Genomic DNA, 23812 nt, shown 5'->3' on the forward strand with positions numbered 1-23812 from the left:
TTTCAAAATTTCTGATCTGTTTTTAAATAATAAAAAACATGTTTTATTGAAGTAAGCTTACTCTAATTTTTTTTTTTTTAATTTATCTTTGGATTTTAATTTAAAAACGGATGGCTAGTCTAATTTTTTTTATGGATATTGATCAAATTGATGTTAATTGTATTTATATTCGACATGTTGGGATTGAGGTTAATTGATATTAATTCTTTTAGCTTAAATTGTATTGTCATATATTAACGGTTCGGACCAAATTATCATTTAACAACTCTCTAAATATAAATTACCTTAATCGAAACTATTTTTGATATAAAATTATATTATTTATAATATAACAAAGTGAAAATTCTATTTTGACTCCAATAATAAGTATATCCAAGTATAGTTACATCTAAAAAAGAATAAGAATAAACCATATAAAAAATNCATATAAAAAAAGGCACTACAAGTGAAGGAGACAAACAACAACGAAAACAACGAAAGAGAAAATATTCATTTAGCAGGTAGAAGTCGTGGAAGAGGAGGATTTCTAAAAAAAAAAAAAAAAAAAAAAAAAAAATCTATGAAACGGCACTCTTTAAAAAAAACCTATTTGAAGACAGGATAATTTAGCATGTGCACAAATAAATAAATAATCCAGGTTTAGGAAAGTTTTTAGAAAAATGTCAGTTATATTTCTATCCCATTTTTTAATTTAATTTATATTCGCTTGAGTTTATCCTTTATTTAGAATATAATGTTATTTTTAATATTTTATAATGTTACAAAACCATGATTTATCTAAATATTTGTTTAGATCGTTACATAAAAATTAATAAATAGAAATTAGAATCAATACATCGTTCTCATTTATGAATATTAGAGATGTTGAGTTGTTCATATTATTGGTCGATATAACAAAATGGAAATATATATACATATGCATAGTATCGAAATAATTTTTAAACAATTTTTAAACCAAATAAACATGGAAGGAGAATTTTGATAAGAGGATAAATATTTTAACCAATGAATAAGATATAAAATAAGATTTGTCTAATGATTTCGTGCCCCAATTTTTGTGTGAGGTATATATAATTTAATCTTCATTTTCGTTTTAATTTTTTTAAATCTTTCTTCAAGTTTATACATTTTTAACCTTTTGGTGATATATATTTGTGAAGTATATATATTTTATATTATTAAAAAATATTTTAATAATAATAAAATTTCAACAATTAAAATATTAAATTAAATATATTTAAATATTATTATTAAAATTGAAAGTTCAAAGCCATTTCATTTTAGTTTTTTTATATTATATTATATCATTTTTTTTATTATTATATTGGTAGGAGGTATTGGTTGAATATATTAAATATAATATAATATAATGAAAATGTCAATATCAATTATTTTTCTATACGAACGAAAAGATATTCTTTACATATCTAAGTCAAAAAGTTCATAAAAGTTTATACCGCATTTAAATAGAAAAATGTCAATAAAATCACACTTTTTGACCGAAAAAGTACAGACACTTAGACAAGTTTACTTCCCTACTAAAAAATTATCTATATTTTTATTTTCTCCGAGTTATTAATATATTAGGAAGGATTAAAGATTAATTTTTAATATATATTAAATAAAACAAAATAATAATATTATTATGCTTAACATTTTAAAAGTTAATATCTCTCTAATAAATAAATAAAAATTAATGGGATAATATTTTAAGCCAATTCTTATCTCAATTTAAATATAAATTTTTTACTTATTAAAATTTTATTTAGTATTATATTATATTTTGATCTATACATATTAAAAAATGGTTCCATTTTTCAACAAAGAAACTAAATATAATTTTTTTCATTTACTAAAAATTTATATTCATTTACTAAAAATTTATAAAAACATATTTATTTGAAGCCAATTTGGAAAGGGATAATAATATTAATGGATAGTACATAATTTTAACTCTAAACTATAATATTCTTTTTAAAAAAAAAACCTTATAAATAATTTTTTTATATATATATAATATATATAGAAATAATTCAATTTGGCAAGAGGATGTGACGTATTTTTAGGATGAATCAATGACAAAGCATCATCAATCACATGATGGACTTTAAACGAAAGTCGTAATTGTGGTTTTGTCCGCACCGAATCCCCACCCCATACGTTGAGGAACAAAGCATGTGGAAATCATGTTAAAACTGGCCGCTAAGAATTTGCTTTTTCTTGGGACCATTTTAGTACGCGTAAATAAAGATAAAGTTTATTTTTTACCCAAGTTTTTATTACTTTATTATTATTATTAATATTATTATTTTATGTCCCTTCTCTTCATCACCCATTGTCGCCCTCCCATTTCATCATTATTTATTGTTTTCTAACTTTGATATTAAATATTTTTTTTCGAGTTTTAAAAATATATCTAAAACATTAAAAATAGAATTTATAATTAGGACGAGTGTATGAATTTTTAACCATTGGTCTATGTTAATATTGACTTCTAAAACATGTTAATAAGGTATAAGCCGATCGATTAATATAGATTTTAATCGTTGAAGTTAAGTATATGACTATGTGAAAAATAAAATCAGTGTTCAAATCGAATTTTTCTAGTAAATCATGTTGTTCAACTATGATATCTAAATTAATGAAATAGGAACGCCAAGATAATTAAGCTATGCTTCAACAGACTTCAAATTTATTATTCATGTATTAACGAATTGTCTCAACCGGGTTCGCATCCAAATTCATATGCTGATTCATGAAAAATAAGTTTGACAATGGAACCGATTGTTGGGATATGAGCGATCTAACACCGATGTTTGAAATCGTACTAATTGTTGGAGCGGGTAAAACAGACAAAATTGAAGGTCGAAAAAACCTACCGTGTCAAAATTGATAAAACCGTATTTAAACTTAACTGACTAATAATTTTTAGTTTTATCCTTTAATAGTTGGACCAATAATATAAATTCTTCAAATAAGTTGGTTTTATTGATTAATATTGAACGTGAATTATTATTGTATTTTAAATTTATTAAAATTTTAAAGTTAATAATGAGCAAATCATCTTTTTTTATTTGTTGTAATTTATTTATTAGTTTTTTTCCTTATCAAGTTTAATTTTTGTTACCATGTATAATTATTTTTTTATTAATTAAAATCAGGCATGAAATATAAGGCAGGCTAACAATTATTATTCCAAATTTAATAGAAATGAATTTTTCGATTCACCCGTTTAAATTTACTGAACATAGTATTTTATTATATTATTTAATTTGATTCGATTAGATCGAACCGAATAAATTGACGGTTCATTGACTACAACCGGAAATGAGTGGATATCTGTGCCAATACTCGTTAAAAGAATTTCCGTACATTACAACAGACCGGTTCGAACCGAAAAAGTACCGGTTCAGCGCCAGAGCCAAGAGAAAGCCGGTAACGCTGACTCCAAGGACCGAATCAGAAGTGAAGTATTTTTCTTTTTCTTATTTTTAATTAAACGTCCCTGGTCCATCTCTATCTTTCTCTCTCTCTCTCTCTCTCTCCTGGAACTCAAGCTAACAACGTAAGTCTCTCCTCCCTTTCTCTTTCCATCAGCATTTGGCATTTGATCGACCAAGAAACTCATTCGGAGTAGCTTAGAGGAGCTAATTGCAAAATAACAAGCATTGGATCGGTGAGGATATTGGCGAAACAGGTAATTCGAATTCATCTTTGATTGACTCACTCTCATCTCCTGTGCTAATGGACACAAGAATATCGAAAATTAGGGCTCAAATTGAGGCCTCATTATTTTGTACTGTACATTTCTGTTATCTGCTTGGTTGATTCGGTCGAAGCTGGGCTAATTTCTGTAATTCTCCGATGTTCATCTATTTTTCCTGTTTTTTTTTTTTTTTTTTTTTTTTTTTTTTTTTTTTTTTTTTTTTTTTTTTTTTTNGAGCATTTGAGCCATTGGTATGTACTTTGACCACTGCCTGCCAAATGAGTTGATGTTTTATCGAACTAGATTTGTTATGTCATTTACAATTTCCATTTCTTTAGAAATAATCGAAGTAGATGCTCTGGAGGAGGTTGATCCAGAGCTCACTCCGACGTATTTCAGGGGATTAATCTTGTGAATTTGACTATGTACAGAATATAATCGCAAAATTCGAAGGAATTGAAGCGGAACTGGACAAATTTTATGGTGCACATTTCTAATTGAATCGTTCTCTCGACTCTGAGTGTATTGTCTTGGTCATTCGGTAATTTCTAACTTATTAGACATTGAAATGAATTTCTTATGGAGTTCTCATCTTGTGCTCCGTTTTTATAATGCATAAAATTGTTCTGTCATTGCTATCTGTATCCAGAGGATTGTTCTTCGGGATATCTTCACTGTTATTTGATTTCTAATTTCTTGTGAATTTATCATCTATGGCATTATTCAAAGTGCGGTTAAAAATATTAATGCTGAACGTTCTTAAATGCTAGCTTGTTTAAGTGAAAGTTAACCGTAGAATTTTCCTCTCTTCCAGTTTTAAACAAATTCGTTCAGAATTTCAATTTTTCAAGTGTAACTTTAACGTGCCAAGGAGCTTGGACAAATCTGCGATATAAACTTATTCGAATAATTTAGATTCTCTCTCAATGACTGCAGTAGTAAACTGGCTTAGAAGATCAACATTATTGAGCTGTTCTTTTATTTTATTTACTTAATGTTTTTTTTGGAGTTGGGCAAAGTTTCCACTTCAATCTTTTCATCTACTTTTTGATATTGCATTTCTACATAACAATGGAGGAAACGTGATCTACCACTACAAGATTGAATTTAACAGTCGACTTATGAGTTATACTTATGTTTCAGTTCAAGTTTCTTTAGAATGTGTTTCATCGCTCTCATTTTTATCCATGTAAGATTTGTAATTTTCGTTTTCTGCTATTATACCTTAACATGATGAAATTTATGCGTTTGTTTTTGCAGCTTGGTCGGACACAATTTGGAGAATTGCCTTAAATGTTCGTTGTATGCGTTGAAAGAATTGAACATGAATTCTCAGTATAACAGCAGCGGGGATTTCTATGCGGGCAATTTATTGCTTAGAAACCAAAATCTTTATTCAGGTTCAAGACCTTCCAGTAACGATAGCTACGCGCAACATGTACGCACATGTAAGTCCACGAATTATCTCTGTAATTATTTTTATTAATATTGATACATTCAGAAAATTACAAATTGATGTTTTCAAGTAAGAGTTTCCCTATCTCAATGATTCTATTTATAATCACACACGCACACTCGAGAAAACTTGATTGCTAATGATACGATGTAAAGAATTGCTCCAGGATAGCGTTAGTCACATAATATGTTGTCAAAGAAAATGGTGATCTTGTTCGTTGCGTTAGACAGACTTACTCTTATCCTTTTCCATAACCAAATGAAAGTTCTTGCTGTATTTGGCTGAACCATTGCATTGGGTGTAGTTAAGTTCTTGCTGTATTTGGCTGAACCATTGCATTGGGTATAGTTAAATTTTTGCTGTATTTGGCTATTACATGTTGCCATGCATATATTTCTTTTCGGTTGTTTCTTATTTCACAATTGATGAGCAATGAAATTGTGTTCTGTGAATCTTCCAGATGGACTCCCGATGTACCAACCCAATCATAACAACCCAGTATCGATGACACAAGGCAACCAAATGTCGATTTTTATGAACTCAGCCCATACACCGCCCGTCTCATCGCATCTGGAAAATTTTGCATATGATCACATCGCCACATCATCTTTTTTAGTAAGAGATGAAAGTTCAAGTTTCAGGAAAGATGGCGAGGACGACTTCATCAGAATGTTTCAAGCTGAAGCACCTCGTCAACCCTGTGACGAACTTCTACAAAGCATTGTGGAATCATCGTGTGTTGGCAATTCTACTCCATTCAAAGGAACGAAAGACTTTGGGAAGCAGAGAGATCTAGAAATTGATCTCAACAAGACACCAGAACAGAGACCCCCCAAAAGAAGACAGCATACGCCCATGGTATTCTCTGGAGAAAGCTTTACTGATTTACTTAATCTTCCATTAGATGAAAATTTAAGCCTTTACGAGGAAACACAGGAGAATTTTGTCACAGTTCCACTAGATGAAGCAACTCAGAAGCGACATGATGAACTCTTGAAAGATCTCACGGATACATTATCTGCGGGCATTTCTGAACCAACGAATGAAGCGGAGAAGGGCAGCGATCAAGTAATTGATCACAAGACAACAGAGCAGAAGACACCAAAGCGTAGAAAACATAGGCCCAAGGTTATAAAGGAAGGAAAACCCAAAAAGTCTCCTAAGCCGGTTACACCAAAGATTTCCAAGGAAACCCCATCAGGAAAGAGAAAGTATGTAAGGAGGAAGAACATCAAAGAAGCTGTTACTCCACCTGAGAATATTATGGAGATTAAAGATTCGAACCCTGAAGCTAAAACAAAATCCTGCCGGAGAGTAATAAATTTTGAGATGGAAAAAACTGGAGATGAGGAGCAGGAAAAGGAACGAAATGAGAAGGATATGCAAGAGAACATGGGGAACTCTTGCTTCATTACGAGATCAAACGTTCCAGGCTTCAGCACTCAAAGTAATGGTATCTGTGGAACAAGTCCAGATGTTCAAGACAATCATCGGCTGGGAACACTGGTGGCTGAAAGTGTGCAACCTTCAATACAGAGTTACATTGCTCGTATGAATCACATGATGACCTCTCACATATCACAATCCGAAAGGGAGGCAGCTGAGAGCCCATTAAACAGTTCAGGATACAACAAAGCAGAAAGTTTGTTCAATGTTCTAAGAATTTTAGATCAGGGAAAAGGATATCAATATCAAACCGGATTCAGCAATGGATACACACCTGTCGAGCAAAACATCCGTGCAGAAGAAATGGAGAAATTTGCAACTACAGCTAAAAGAAATACTTATTATAAGGAGATGATGGGGATGAACTCAGCATATTCTCAAACAGTTCCAAATCATCAGTCTAATATTAATGAAGCGAGGGGATCAAAGAGAGGCTGCCCGCTTACGGCTCAGCCCACACAGTTGTGCTCGATTACTTCACTGGACTCTTCAGTGTTGTGTCAAGAGGCGCTTCAAACGGGTGAGTTCCACAGACTAGGCAGCAGTACAAACGTAGGTTCCTTAGAAATTCCTGGGAAGAAATTTGAGTCTGGACTCTACTCAACCCTCCATAACAGATATTCTACTATCCAACCAAATGAGGATTGCTCAAGGCACCTCAATACAACAGGTTGCAGTCCTACCATTTCAGTTGGTTTTACTGCAGAAATGAAGCAGGCCATGCTAAATGGTTATCATATTAGAAGTAACCAAATCACAGACAGACAAAGTAGTTGGACTAAAGAAATTATTGGTGACGGGCATATTCACTCAGTCGTCCATGGAAACAATTTTCAAAGGCGACAAGTCTCTCACAATCTGCACCCAGAAATAAATAGGATGTGCGAGACCTCTGGGTTGAATACGGTTAACAGCCATCGCTCTTTGATTATTCGTGACAAATGTAACATGCTCCAACCATTTCCTCATCCGAAAGCCCCAGAACAATGGTATGCATGCAGACAACCTAATAATAGTATACTGACAGTAAGGCAAGCCTGCCAACCCATGATATCAGGTTCGCTAGCAACAAATGTACAGAAACAAGGCTATTCGTTTGGCATGCAGCAATTCTCCGCTAAAACAACAAGTAAGTACATTTAACTCTTCAGATGAGGAATTCGATCTTGCCGTGAAGTACTAATTATAGCCTCTTGACATTGGTGTAGGTCTACTAGAATATGAGATCACACGCAAATTGAAGAGTCTCAGTCTTAAAGACGATGAAGGAGCCACCAGGACGGAGCAAAATGCTATTGTTCCATATAATGGAAATGGTGCAGTAGTTCCATATGTGGAGTCTGAATATTTAAGGAAACGTAAGGCACGACCTAGAGTTGACCTTGATCCAGAGACGGAGAGAATATGGAATTTATTAATGGGCAAGGAAGGAATCGAGGGCATTGAAAACCATGAGAAAGACAAGGAGAAATGGTGGGAAGAAGAACGGAAAGTTTTCCGTGGTCGAGCTGATTCATTCATTGCAAGGATGCATCTTGTGCAAGGTTCATTTCTTAATCTTCCTATCAAATTCCTTGAATCCCGGATAGAACACTGGTTCCTTTACTTGAAAATTTCTATTGATTAAAATGTCAGATAAAGAAAACCAAAACGAAAACTACAAAAGGCTGGTTAACAAATCTCAAATCGTTCCTTGTTTTTCTTTGAACATAATCTGCAGTTCAAAATAAAAAGGCCAAAACCAAAATGGTTTTACCAAGTCTTTACTTAATTTTTATTTTTGGGTTAAATTAGAATGTCTATAAATTTTTCAGATATCTATTTGGTTATGACTTTTAAAAATGTCTAGAATATCTCAAAACTTTCACTTTTGTATAAATAAGTTTTTAAACTTTAAATTTTTGTGTCTAAACAAATCTTTAAATTTTGAATGTTAGTGTCAATCAATTTTGTTCAATTTTTCTATATATTTAAATATTTCATCATTTCCACGTTTTACTTCCATAAGTTCACATGAATTACAATTAAAATTTTGTTTACTCGATTAATGAACAGGAATTAGAATTCATTAAAAAAAAGATTAATTTATTTGTATATGTATGTTTAATAAAAGATTTAATTCTCTTGTACAGAAAATAAAATGGAAAATGAGCATTTTGAAATGATCCGAAGATGTGTAATAAATATGCAAAATAATACTGATAAAAAATATATGGGAAGGAACTTGAAACCTCTAACTTTTAGTTAAATGTATTTGTCTAAACTAGATGAGATACATATTCTAGTTTTATTTTATTTTTTAATAAACTAAGTAGAGGTATAGAGATTTATGACTTCAAAGGAAAAAATATATATCGATTATAACTTAGCTATGGTTACTTAGCCAGAAAATCAATTTAATTGTATCTTAAGCAGCCAAAAGTTTTGCAGTTCCAAGTTAACACGTTTTGCAGGAGATAAATAAAATTGTCTTGTATATTTGTGGTATATATATCGAAATTCTCTTGGGCTCTTTGCAGGAGATAGAAGATTCTCACGATGGAAAGGATCAGTTGTTGATTCAGTTATAGGAGTTTTCCTAACCCAGAATGTTTCGGATCATCTTTCAAGGTATAGGCTTATCATTTCGGTTAGAACTCTAGATCAAGATTATCTTTGAAGCAAAATTATAAACAAGTGGATCACTATTTTTCATCTTTCTTTACAGCTCTGCTTTCATGTCGCTAGCTGCACGATTCCCTGTAAAATCTACCAGCAACTTTAGAACTCCGGATGAAGTTGAAACAAGCATAGTGGCCAACGAGTTAGCAACTTGTCTACAGTATCCGGCAGATTCTATAAGATGGGATGGTCAGGAACTATCCGTGCCAAGCTTTGAGATGCCCCAGACTTCAATTATCCATCAAAATCACAGAGTAAATTCGGGGACTGAAAACTTTTTCACAGAGCGGGGAGGTCAAATTGTGGAGGAAGAAGTCATATCCTCACAAGGTTCCTTCGACTCCACAATCACACAAGGTACTGCAGGGGCCAGATCATGCTCTGGATCCAACTCAGAGGCAGAAGAACCCATTGTAAGTAACAATTCTAACAGCACCCATTATTCAAATTTCACAGATATCAAACAAACGGAAACGACCACCGTGATTGAAAAACCCTTCAGTGACAAGAATAGAACTTCAGTTTTTGATGAAGTCTCAGAACATAAGCACTGGCAATTACCAGATGGAAAACAGGATTCACTAACATCAGAATGGAATGAGATTGACAATCTCAGCGGCCATTCCTTGTTTAATTTCCTTGTAAATATTGAAAACCAACAAAAAAAACTGCCAGATGCTCCTTCAAACAATCAGTTGCGCATGACCTCCGACTGCGGGGTATTGGAGGTTGAAGGCCGTGAAGCATTCAGTGAAGAGAGCATATCTTCAGGACCATCGATAATATCTGGATGCTCTACAGAAAAGAACACGACTTGCCATAGCTTAAACACCGAGGATCCTGACCGAAGTTCGGATAAAATCAGTGCTGAAGAGAATAGGCCAGCAAGAACACAAGAAACAACCAGGATGGAGCATAGCGAGTCTGTCAGTGAGCACTCAGTGCACCGGCAGGGTAATGGTATTCAATTGACATCTCGTTGCGAGTATAGTCTTCATGACAATTATAAACCATGTGAGAGGAACAACACTTCCCCATTAGAAAGTGCGTCAGTTAGCAATCCTCCCCCAGAATTAGATACACCAGCGAAGAAAAGTGCCCTCTCAAATGTCGTACATGTGCATGCTCACACAGAAAAGTTGCTACCCGGAAAGGGCAATTTGATAAACTTTTCAAATAACGAGGCCCATTCTCTATCTCAGGCAGATAATGAGGGAAATATTAGCCCTTCAAAAGCAAAAAGAAGAAAGGTCAATAGTGAGAAAAATAGTGCAATTGATTGGGATAGTTTGAGAAAGCAGGTGGAAGCCAATGGACAAATAAAAGAAAAGGGCAAGGATGCCATGGATTCAATAGACTATGAAGCAATCAGACTAGCCAACGTTCAAGAAATTTCTAGTGCTATCAAGGAACGAGGAATGAACAACATGCTAGCTGAACGAATTAAGGTACGTGCAACCAATTGAAGTCTTTAAAGGCCAACTTTTACTTAGACCAGCAATTATACCAAGCAGTAACGACTACTCTTTGCATCATAAAATAATGTTGCAGGAGTTTTTGAATCGTCTGGTAACAGATCATGGGAGCATTGATCTTGAATGGTTAAGAGATGTTCCCCCAGACCAAGCAAAGTACGATATTAAAATTTATCAATTCTAGCATCTTTAACTGATTTACTTATTTGATTTATAGTTATATAATATTAAAAAGATGTATACCTGCTGCAGGGATTATCTACTGAGTGTACGAGGATTGGGTTTGAAAAGTGTAGAGTGTGTTCGTCTATTAACACTTCATCATCTTGCTTTCCCTGTATGATTTCTCACAGACAAACCAATCGTTTTTTTAAAAGCTTTATAGAGGGGCTTCTAATATCATCTTACATGGCTCTCTAACTAGGTTGACACAAATGTTGGAAGAATAGCTGTTCGGCTTGGATGGGTTCCTCTTCAACCGCTACCCGAGTCACTACAATTACACCTTCTAGAACTGTAAGTAACACTCGACTGATGAATGGTCAGTTTTCGGTAATCAAAAACTTGTAACCTCCATTCTTTTTGTAGGTATCCAGTGCTGGAGACCATTCAAAAATATCTATGGCCAAGATTATGCAAACTTGATCAACGAACACTGTAACCTCTCAAAACATTCATTATTCGTGTTTGATGACTAAGCAATAGATTGAACTCAAATTCTTTTGAATTCAATCAAAGCTATAACCTGACCAAATGTCTATTCCACAGGTATGAACTACACTACCAATTAATTACATTCGGAAAGGTGAGTCGTAGTGTCCAATTTTTCACACCCTTCCATATATCACTGTCGTTATGTTTGTAGACTGACTTTAAATGCAACTTGTCATTCCTAATTGTGACATCAGGTGTTCTGCACAAAAAGCAAGCCAAATTGCAATGCATGTCCTATGAGAGGAGAGTGCAAACACTTCGCAAGTGCTTTTGCAAGGTTTGTCAATTTCTTTCGAATTGCATGTGTTGGCGATCTTGTCTATACTGACACCATCGGAAACTGGCTTTCCATATAATTTGGTATCCGGTCGAGTAATCAAATAGAACTACAGACTAATCTAGGTATATTGACATACTGATATCACATAATACCAAAGGGAACAGCAAAAGGGCAAGAGGAATTTCTTGTATAGCATGAAAGTCCAATGCAATAAATTTCGTTCATAAATATATTGTCCACTCGTTTGTCTATTTACTTACCTTTTCAACTCTGAACTAAAACCCAAACTGTATTTAGTGCAGTGCCCGACTTGCTCTGCCAGCACCGGATGAAAAGGGCATAGTGGCTTCAACCAATCCCATCTCCACAGAGAAACAGCCACCTATAGTCACGAGTCATTTGCCAATTCTTCCTCCTGAAAGCACATATACAGAAAATACCTTGGAAACCAGCAAGTGTGAGCCAATAGTTGAAGTACCAGCGACACCAGAACCCGAGCCCAACGAGATGACTGAAAGTGACATTGAAGATTTGTTCTACGAGGATCCTGATGAAATTCCTACCATCAAACTCAGCATGGAAGAGTTCAAAACAACTTTGCAGAACTACATCCCAGAGGGTGATATGTCTAGAGCTTTAGTTGCATTGAACCCAGAAGCTGCCTATATCCCAACGCCAAAATTGAAGAATGTGAGCAGGCTACGGACAGAGCATCAAGTGTAAGTTCTTTTTCTCGTTTTTCATTTTCTTAATATAAAGAAAGAAGACAACGAATTAAAACAATTAACGGCTCAATTATAGAAAATACCCTTAATCTTATTACTTATTTCAAAAATACCCCTTTATTTTCGGAAGTTTCATTGATGTCCGTAAACCTTCAGGAAAAAAAAGCTCACCCGTGTTAATATATGCTAAAGAATACCCCTGTATTTTTTTGTAGTTACGAGTCAGAAAGATTCCTTTTGAATTGGAGTCCCGTCTTGAAGTTGTTGGACTGTTTTTTCTTTTGTATGCACTTGAAACTATGTAATGCACTCTATAACTCACTTCTTTATCTAAATGCAGGTATGAACTTCCAGATTCACATCCTCTCTTAAGAGAGGTAAAATTTCCATTTTATTTTGATACAAGCAAAAGTAACGTACTGACTTTGAATATATAATAACAATTGGTTATTTGAACATACAGATGGATAGACGAGAACCTGATGATCCAAGCCCATATCTTCTAGCAATATGGACTCCTGGTAAGCAGTAGTCAGTTCTATAAAGCAATGATTTTCTGTTCCTTTTATCTGCCTCCCTCCTTTCCCCTTTTCCATTTTGTTAACCTAGAGGGAGTGGGGGCAAATCATCAAAAAAATTCATGTTTCATGGAAAATAACTGTTTTAACCAGAAAGAGGAACTATTTTAATTTTTTCCTTAAATCTCCAGGTGAAACAGCAGACTCGATTCAACCACCAGAACAAAGTTGTGGATCTCAAGACCCAGACAGGCTCTGCAACGAGAAAACATGTTTCACATGCAATAGTAGAAGAGAAGCTAATTCTCAAACAGTTAGAGGAACGCTACTGGTAAAGTACAAGTAACATTACCTTGAATTCAATACGATGAAAGGCTATTAGTCCCTTAAACTTTCTGCACCTCCCTATTGCAAAATTACAGGTGCCTTGCAGAACCGCAATGCGAGGGAGTTTTCCACTCAATGGAACATATTTTCAAGTAAACGAGGTAAGTCCTGTCTAACACCTATCATCATTGGCAGAGAAATAAATAGTCGTTAGAAAATCTATAACGTTATCAAGTTGGACAATTATGATTTAAATTTAATTAAATTTGATTTGAAATCCGAGAATTGCTGATTAAATTTGAAATCCTTATGCTTTTAACAAGTAATAGATGTAAGGATAACTGTTACTGAAATAAGAGAATAATAATCCAGAAATAAATAAATAATTTTTATAGAGAAAAAAAAATTAGATATATATATATATATATATATATATATGTTAGAGATAAGTTTGTGATAAATTGTAAAAAGAAGTTTGGAAAAATATTAAATTTTTTAGTGATATATATATTAGAATTGAAATAAAAGTAAGAAGGAAATAAAATATTAGTGGGGGAAAAGGATAAACGTTTTGATAGAATTTTGGAAATTTTTTAGAGAGAAAAATTAGAAAAGTATTTATGAGAAACAGAAAAAAAAAATGCATTATCAAACATATCCATTAGAAAAGAAAACATAAAAATAACAACGAAACGTTAGTAATTAGTAAAATTTGTATGTTTCCTTTTGTTTCTAATTTATAGCCAACATGCCAACAAAATACTTCAATAACATGCCATTTCAAACTCGCAGATGTTCGCAGATCATGAATCCAGTATGAAACCGATTGATGTTCCAAGAACATGGCTATGGAACTTACCTAGACGAACCGTCTACTTCGGAACATCAGTATCATCAATATTCAAGGGTAAGCATGCGCAAAATTCTAGATTATGCTTTAAACAAAGAAGATCATACTTAAAACCGCACTTCCAACCATGAAAAATCACTGATGTATCCATTTCATGGAACTAGGCCTTGTGACGGAAGAGATTCAGCAATGCTTTTGGAGAGGTACGTATTTCCTTCCTTTACAAATTTCTTGCATGATGGCCTACGTTTTATACCTAGTCACAAGATAACACAACGTAAAAATAGTTAGTTATTATATATTTATACTAAAAAGTTAGAAACTAAAAAAGAAAATTACCCAATGAAATTTAGAGGTTTCAGTTGGAATTGAATGATAAGGTCATTAGTTCCAAATTATAATTTTTTAAATAGTATTATTATTTATCGCGACTTCCTCACCCAAAAGCTAACACCAACTTTTTCTACTAAGCTCTAATCTCTTCTATTTCTTGTATTAACCGGTTGCCAAAAAAATTGAGAAGAACAAGTATTTACTGACTATATTTTTTAAAAAATAAAATGGTTATTATTTGGACCATATAGCGATGATTTCAAGATCTTATCCGTTTCTTATAATATATAGACCAACAATTCAACTTTTATATACGTTTTAAATATAACAATTATTCCGATATGTATTTTGGCTATTAGCAATTTGAAAGAAAAAAAACTAACGTTTTACCTATCCTTACTTACATCGTGTATTTAACCTATATACATTAAAATAATTTTATAGGTTTTAAAATTTATGTGACAAACTTACTATTAAAAAATATCTATGAAAAAAAAAACTTTTTGTATCATAGATACTAATAGTTCTGCCAACTATTAGTCATACATAATCATTTCAAACATATTTGACATTAGCGCATTGTTTCAACGGAGAGCTCAACATAATTATGTTTTTAAGTTCTTGAAATGTTTGGGTGACACTGTAGATTTGAATTAATATATTAAAAAAATAAACTGAAAAAATAATCCAACCATACTTCTTTAACACTAGGATATACATGTAAAACATAACCTTCTATAATTAACTAATTTGTTTAAGAAAAGCATATTTTTATATGTAAAGCTTGTCATTTCTTTCAAGATGACGTAATTAAGGTGAAATATACACATTAAATTTTAAATTTTATTTTTAAAATTCAAGAAAAGGGTTTTGCTGGTGTTTTATCATAAAACTTTTCTACTAGAGGTCCATTTAGCTTACCAAAAAAAAAATAATAAATAAAATAAAAAAAACTATTTTTCTACTCAACTGGAAACAAGTTCAAAACAATTATGTATTATATATATATATATATATAGTATAATGGGAAATAAATTGTAGAAATTAACCGTAGAAAACTAAATCCCTACAAGAAGTAAATGAAGTTTTTTGCTTGAACAAAGATCGAAGGACGGAGAGACAGAGGTTACCCTCTTTCACCCTGTAGAAGACATCTAACAATTCAACTTATAAACCAGACAAGATACTACTTTGTTAAAATAAGGAGCTTTATTTTTTAATTTAAAAAAAAAAAAAAAAAGCAAGAAATAAAGGAAGATGCTATCTGCTTTGTTTTTTTTTTTAAAAAGACCTGTCTTCTTTTTTCTTGATTATTATTATTATTATTATTATTATTATTTTGCATGGACTGAAAACACAAAGCACCTAAAAATAGAGTTTAGCAAACTTATAGAAAACAAATAGAAATCCTTACATATTATAACCTTACAATTATAGAGATATAGCGATGTATTCTCCTAAGTTAATATTTGATGATATGGATATTAATATGATAGTAGTATACCGTTTGTGTCACAATAAACTTGCTAGTTCCTGTGAAGAGTGGAGGGATAAGGGAAAAAAATTACCAATTCCTGTGAAGAGTGAAAATAGTTCTGGTAACTCTTACTTTTAAGCTGAGGTATAACGAAAAAAAATTAGCCAAACTAAGGAGAATGATGTCATGAAGTAACAGTGTATGCTTAACTACGTGGAACAAATCCACGAATTGATGGGCTAGTCTCACCGGCAAATGTCAGGGTGAGGGTATGTTCCAACTACAATAGGAGAAAAGTTTGGTGTGTAATTCTCCAAGTTAGAATGAGACCATATGGATTCAAAAAAGGACACAAAAATGTTGCAAAGAGAACAAAAGATTGGGATTAAAAAATTGTACCAAAACTACCTTCTTTGTCTCGCAAGTTGAGAGATTAGAGTTTCTTGCTCATACATTCATGGGCTCTACCTGAAAGTGGTTCTTCACTAGGTCTAAGTTGGGAAAAGATTTGGCTCTCTAATCTAAGGGATTTTTACCAAAGGAGAGTGTACTGGGAAAAAAAAAAATTCATGTTTTGATTGGTTATCCAACTGCTATTTTAAGCCACCCTCAAAAGACGAGATGCATTTCAGAGATACATTAACTTTAGGTCTATAATTAGGAACGAACATATCAGCAGCAATCAATGAGTTTGCCAGACTAAATGGCTATTAATAAAATGGAGATGGTTAGGATTCCAGTTTGGGTAGAGTTATAGAAAAGAACTAAGGCTTGCCTGACCACAACTCATCTCATAATAGTAATTTCCTCAGCCTGGTCCCCATTAAATTTACCTTCAATTTCTCATCCTTATCATGATTTCAAAGAACTCTGAAATGTTTCTTTATCTGAGCTCTATCACCATCTCATCAGGAATAATACCCCCCCAAAATTATACAGCCAAATGTTGTATTTAAGAGCTTCAGTGAGTTTTTTTATATGCCCTCATAACATGATCAGAAAACATGAGTGAATAAAATCTTCTAGCTTATAGGATTTAGTGTCCTATATAAACAACAAACAGATATCCCAAGGGAAATATGGTATAATAGTAATAGACAGTAATAATTCACAGCGATGGCATAATAGTAATAGACAGTATGCAAGAACAATCAAAGATGATTATGACTAGATTAGGGTACATTAAATATCTAATTTTCCTAATTTGCATTTAAGTAGAATCTTATCTTAGTATGTTGTGGTTGTGTAACACTATCAAAGATGATTGAGCCTCAAATTATATTCCCATTTGTGTGTCTGTGCAAAAGCTAAATTGTGAGTAATGTTGCAGGCTTTGTTTGTGTCAGAGGATTTGATCAGAAAACCCGGGCACCACGACCTCTGATTGCTAGATTGCACTTTCCAGCAAGCAAGCTAGCCAAGGTGAAAAATGGACATAGAGAATAGCGAACTTTTTATGCAGAAGGCAGAAGGTAAGAGCAAGAGCAACAGAAAGGATTACTGACTGCTAAAGAAGATTTTCGACTAACCTATTGTTCTAGATTTTTAATTATTCTTGGTCTAACGTGCAATGCAATCACTGCATGTTCGCCAAGCGGGAAAGGAAAAAATTACCAAATTGAAATTTTAGAATCCATAAGTGAGATGTAGTCTCTGCCCTACCGATATTCTTATGATTATTCTCAATTCATGCTCGAAACAGAGCCGATTCTTCAAATGTTGCCTGCGTCTAATTTCTCTTTTAGTAAGTTCTAACTTTTTTGTGCTTACTCAGTATATGAATGGTGAAAAGTTTAAAATTGCATCTGTTACAGAGAAAAATGAATGCCAGATCAATATAAGTCAGTGGAAAAGGTACCCAGCATGATTTTGCATGAAAAGATTTTAGTGACGGCATGAATTCAGATATGATAAAAATGTAAACGCTAAAGCAATAACAATGAAACAAACTTGCAAGTCATTTGTGTGTACCTCACAAATGGATCAAGTGCGCCCTGCCGAAAGCTGCAAGCCTGCAAGTAAGAGAAAAGGTCAACTATGGAACAGGGATAATCAGAAAACTTCCACAATTTGAAATTGAAAATAAAATGAACCAATGCAAGACACACACTTGAGATTCAAACCAGTACACACTTGACAAACCTAGGCACTTGACATTCAAACCAGGAAGCTAACAAGTACGCACTTGACAAACCAATGCAGACACACACTTGACATTCAAACCACGAAGCTATTTGCACAGACAGCTACTGAGCAAAGCAAATAATGCAGACACATTTGACATGACATTCAAACCAAGAAACTATGCAAACCAGTACGCACTTGACAGACCTAGGCACTTGACATTTCAAACCAGGAAGCTATTTGCACAGACAGCTACTGAGCAAAGCAAATAATGCAGACACACATTTGACATGACATTCAAACTAGGAAACCAGGAAGCTATTTGCATAGACAGCTACTTCGTTACAAAATATGAAATCTCTGATCAAAGATTCAAAAGGTGGAAAGGTATGCCAATGGAAAAGGTGGAAAGATATGCGAATGTGGAAAAATTGAGTATGCAAATAAAATCTCATCTAAAACATTTAAGCACAACGAGTTGAGAAACTATAACATAAAAATCCATGATCAGAAGACATTCAAACCAGGCTATTTGCATAAACAGCTATTTTACCGTATATGAAACCTCAAATAGTTGATAATCACAAATCTATGATCAAAGATTCAAAATGTGGAAAGATATGACGAGGTGAGTATGCAAATAAAATCTCATCTAAAACATTTTAAGCACAAGAGTTGAGAAAGTATAACATAAAAAAGACAATGGGAGAGCACAAGAGTTGAGAAAGTATAACATAAAAAAGACAATGGGAGGCAAATAAAGTCCCATCTAAAAACATGAGTAAGATAATGCAGAGTGAGGAGGCAAATAAAGTACCATTTACCAGAGTAAGATAATGCAGAGTGAGGAGGCAAATAGAGTCGTCACCAGAGTAAGATAATGCAGTGAGGAGGCAAATAGAGTCCCAGTCACAGGGTAAGATAATGGAGAATAAGGAGGCAAATAAAGTCCCATCTAAAAACATGCCCCAGTCACCAGAGTAGAGTAAGATAATGCAGAGGGAGGAGGCAAATAAAGTCACATCTAAAAACATCCCATCTAAAAACATGCCCCAGTCAGAGTAAGATAATGCAGAGGAGGCAAATAAAGTCCCATCTAAAAACATGCAGACTGAGGAGGCAAAGTCGCAATCATGAGAGTAAGAGATAATGCAGAGTGAATAGGCAAATAAAGTGCCTCCTCAGTCATCAGAGTAAGAGATAATGTAGAGTGAATAGGCAAATAAAGTCCCATCTAAAAACATTTAGGCAATCAGTTGAAGTTGAGCAACTCTAACAACATTTAGTCAATCAGTTGAAGTTGAGCAACTCTAACAATAGAGTGGCACCAGAGTAAGATAATGCATACTGAAGAGGCAAATAAAGTCCCATTTAAAAACATCTAGTCAACAGATTGATCGGAGTAGTTGAAGTTGAGGAACTCTAACATAATTGAAAGTGGTGAAAAAGCAATCAAAAGGTATGCTGGTCAATAATAAATGAGAATTTAAACTGAATATGTTTTGTTCTCTGTTTCTCATAAAAAAACCAGAAAGAAAAAGAAAAAAATTGAAAAAGAAAAAGAGAAAAACAATAATGATTCCCAAAACTACATATTACTGTATTGTAAAAAATACAATAATATAATATACCGCACAAACACACATATAATGTCATAATACGATCCACTCCAGACAAGATATTCTATAGCTCTTCAACCTGTGTCTGCTAGTTGCTAGTGTAATATATCTCCATAACATAGCTTGCTTACATCAATTTGTTTGCTAGCAGTTTGAATAACAATTGTTCAGTCCTCCTATCTCAAAAGTTATCTTTACAAATCAAGTATAAGAGGCAACTATTTATTTAAAGATTATAAGAGTTAATAGAGAATTTTAAACAATCAGAATTCGATCATTTTCAGGCCGGACCGGATAAGATAGTATTTGAGAGGAAAGAGAGTTATCTATTGCAAACATTATACAGTTTCATGCAATTCAGACATATCTACGGAAGCAAACATTATCAAGATATACAGACTGCTATCATGCAAGTCAGAGATCATCAACGAAAACAAATTACAAGGTAGTTTATCACAAATCTCACCAGCCAAAACCATATCCAATTAAATAAGCTAGCGTATTCTGAGGAAGTATCTCAATCCATGTTATTTTAGATAGGTAAAGTTGTTTAATTATTTTATAAACGTAAAACAATAAATCTTTCATTACAAGTGATGACATAAAATAACTTCTAACGAACTATATATTCTTAATATTCTCCTGTCCCAATACTTATTACTCCAGTATATATTCTTGATGTTGTTTAATCTTGATGTTGTTTAATTATATGGTAGCTCTTAATATTCTCCTATCCCATTCAATCATACAAGCTCAATGGGGCGGTAACATCCATCGACAACAGGAGCGCAGATACACAACAATCGTACAAGCTCAGCGGGGCGGTAACATCCATCAACACCCGGAGCGCAGATACACAAACTCTCCCGTCTGACAACATAGTATGAACAGATAAAAGCAATAGTAAGATAGACCAGCAAGCATACCAACATCGAGTACGAAATCTCATCAAGGCAGCAAGTCCAACATATATATTTTTAATTCCATAAGTACAGAGGATCATTAGATCTAGCCACACATGGATAATTTGCTCTAGCATGCATTCAAAACCAAGCGCACCCTACAAGTATTACTTCCTTGATCCATGTGGTTACTTACAGGAATGAAGCGTGCCCTTTGAAGATTACTTTTCGACTAATTAAGAGCCCAAAACTCTTGAAAGTTTGCTGATAGGTCCTAAATCAAGTTAGACTTAGATCAGTATAAAAATCGGGATAAAAATAAGTCTCACTCGCCTCACGTGCACAGACACGCGTGCGTACAGACGTGCTGAGGGGATGAAGTCGCGCGCTGGTGTGTCGCCACGTGACGAGGCCTGACTGGTCCACTGAGAGGTAGGGCGTGTGTTCGAATCTGGACGCACGTGGGTTCCTACGAATTTTCCCATGCTGACGTGTGGCAGATGCGGGTTCGGGTCGCCGACCCTCTCCTTTCCTAACTCGCGTCCCTCCGTCGTTCGTCTTCTTCTTCTCATCTCTGCGATTTTCCAGAAAACTNCCAGTATATATTCTTGATGTTGTTTAATTATATGGTAGCAAAAAAAAAATCTATTGAAGTTAAATACATTAAGACAAGGCAGGTGCATACAAGAGCCCAACCATAATAGAAACCCATCATATACATCAAAAAGAAATCTAATAAGACAAGCATGCACAAGCTCGATACCCCAGTATAACAGAAAACACATCATATACATACATCAAAAAGAAATCTAATAAGACAAGACATGCACAAGCTCGATACCCCAGTATAACAGAAAACACATCATATACATCAAAAAAGAATTGTAATAAGACATCCATGAAAATAACTCAGGTTCAATTAGTAAAAATGATAATATAGCAACCATTCTGGATTACAATACAAGCTTCTCAAGAGCCCAATCATAACAGAAAGCAATCATATACATCAAAAAAATCCTAATGAGACATCCATAAAATTAATCAAAAGGATAATAACACAAGGTCTCAAGAGCCCAATCATAACAGAAAGTAATCATATACATCAAAAAATCCTAATAAGACATCCATAAAATTAACTGATGTTCAAAATGATAACAAAAATGATAACAACAACGATAAACAGGTAAAAGATAAATAGCAAGTTCATAAAGGTAAAAGATAAATAACAAGTTCATAAATGTTATTTTTGTACATGAATTGAGGAGAAATGTGTCTGTATGGATTTTACTGGATACATCTCACGTGTGATTTTCGTTATTGAGACAAGATGAAGATGTATGTGCATGCTCGACAATTAATTAACCAATCACATCTTTATAATCAAAATTATTCCATGAATTAATCTGACAAAAAAGTCAATTATAATTCTGATTTCAAAGTGGTAAAATTTTAAGACTTAATTAGATGACAGTGTTGTAAAAATTCTCCAAAAACATTTTAAATTTACAAAAGATTATCACGTTCTCCACACGATTAAAACCACGATCAAATACTAAAATCAGCCAGATCTTTGGTATATCAGTATATCTCTACTAATTTAAGTTAAAATCTCAAGTTCACATAGATAGAAGTTAAACAAATTTTAAACGACAACAAACACAGGTAACAGACAAAAAAAACAATAAACTTTGCTTAATCTCGAGTACTTTTGTACTCAAAACATTAAACAATCATTTTACATCAAAATTATTCAATACCCTCTGTCGATGATATCCTCTCAACAAGATTCAGAAATTCTAACCTTCTTCAATTGACAATTAACAGCATTTGTCAAATTTTCGCACACAACATCAACATCCGTAGCCATATAGCAAACAGTACACTCACAAAACACTTTCTACAGCAAGAAGTAAATTCACGCCTTGTCTCGATCGTCCATAACAACCAGATTAACTAAAACACGCCTCCAGAAGAGATTAAAACTAAATAATCCAATAACACCTTCAAGAAAACGAAGAAAAACTACGCCAGAAAGAAAAACAGAACAAAACGTTTCTCCCTCTCTCCCTCTCTCTCTTATATTTCGTCATCTTATGGCAGATCGTACGGACACTAACATACAGCTTCTACAACCACGAAATCTCCGGATACAAGTGAAAAGATTCCGGAAAACCAAAGGAACAAAGATAAGCATGCCAAACAGAGGAGAATAAATCACGAAAACCTAGGGTTTTTCAATCACATCACAAGTTCCGATTGAATAGAAAGAAATCAAAAAAGTTAAAGCGCACCTGTGAATGATCCGGCTTGAATCATAAGAATCCAAAAGCAACATCGACGAAGGTCCAAGCGTTTGGCGATGAAGAATCCAGAGAGACGGAGACAGGTGATGAATGAATGAAGGAAGGAAGGAAGGAAGGAAGGAAAGAAGAAACAGGTATGGCGAGAACCGATAAGTTTCTAAATATGGAGAGCTGCTTTCGAGGGACGAGTCTCGCGCCTCTTTGTCTTTACGAGTTCCCTCCGAACTATATTTAAGCGCGCGGGGTGCATGCCTTTTCGGTGAAACGTGGGGAAAACAAAATCCCAGGACAAAATCGCTTTTCTTGCTTGAAATCCGGGATGTGAGACACAACAAATTTTTTAAAAAATAAAAAGAAGAATAATAATATATATTAATATATGAAACTAAACTAAATCATCCAAAATAATTTGAGCTTAATCATCTTTTTTTTTTTTCATGAATAACCTATTTTAAAATAAATATTTTTTTTTTTTTTTGCATCATTAAATATTTTAAGTTGCAAACACGGTGAACTTAATTGTTTGATTTTAAGTATAACCAACCAACTCAAAGAATAGGTCGTATCTTTCTATTTTTAGAAATATCTACATATTTAATATTTTATTTCTTTTTTTTTCTTTTTTCAAAATGTTTCGTACCAATTGAGATATATTTTTTTATTTATAAACTCATGATCATCTCTTTAATTAATTGATGTGAGACTCCTCACCAACCGTCCTCAACGGGATTGTTAAAGCTTGTCTTCTAGAATAGTATTACTAATCGGTAGTGCATGTCTAAGCACGCTAGAAAACCGAGCACTTGATAAGTATAATAATTTCGTGTTGAGATACTCGCGACATAGCGTATATGATGTGATTGTCAGAAAAACAATCCATTAAAACGAATTTATGG

General features: G+C 33.5%; 1 protein-coding gene and 1 long non-coding RNA gene across 4 annotated transcripts; one reads left to right on the forward strand and one right to left on the reverse strand.

The window, feature by feature from the left end:
* Positions 1-3512: 3512 nt before the first annotated feature.
* Positions 3513-17685, forward strand: LOC111781585 (transcriptional activator DEMETER-like). 3 transcript variants are annotated; one of them, XM_023662271.1, is made up of 21 exons: positions 3513-3697; positions 4138-4247; positions 4967-5154; positions 5623-7737; positions 7817-8152; positions 9128-9218; positions 9316-10717; positions 10821-10900; positions 10997-11081; positions 11169-11260; positions 11333-11401; positions 11513-11549; positions 11653-11735; positions 12041-12457; positions 12804-12840; positions 12927-12984; positions 13173-13312; positions 13404-13469; positions 14101-14215; positions 14323-14361; positions 17299-17685. In XM_023662271.1, exons 3-21 carry the CDS (start codon positions 5031-5033, stop codon positions 17412-17414), a joined length of 5502 nt encoding a protein of 1833 aa, XP_023518039.1. In that variant the 5' UTR covers positions 3513-3697; positions 4138-4247; positions 4967-5030; the 3' UTR covers positions 17415-17685. The 3 variants fall into 3 exon arrangements, with proteins under 3 accessions (XP_023518039.1, XP_023518047.1, XP_023518053.1); XM_023662279.1 differs by lacking the exon at positions 4138-4247; XM_023662285.1 differs by lacking the exons at positions 12804-12840; positions 12927-12984; positions 13173-13312; ... (2 more) ...; positions 14323-14361; positions 17299-17685 and having other exon boundaries at positions 12036-12211.
* LOC111781605 lies at positions 12318-23235 on the reverse strand. Its single transcript, XR_002813005.1, has 6 exons — positions 22905-23235; positions 17940-17980; positions 14266-14414; positions 13334-13487; positions 12943-13236; positions 12318-12400 (listed from the first exon to the last, which is right to left on the reverse strand). It is a non-coding gene; the product is annotated as an uncharacterized LOC111781605 (long non-coding RNA).
* Positions 23236-23812: the final 577 nt, after the last annotated feature.

Source organism: Cucurbita pepo, chromosome LG01, assembly GCF_002806865.2.
Source record: "Cucurbita pepo subsp. pepo cultivar mu-cu-16 chromosome LG01, ASM280686v2, whole genome shotgun sequence".
In the NCBI taxonomy this organism is placed as follows: Eukaryota; Viridiplantae; Streptophyta; class Magnoliopsida; order Cucurbitales; family Cucurbitaceae; genus Cucurbita; species Cucurbita pepo.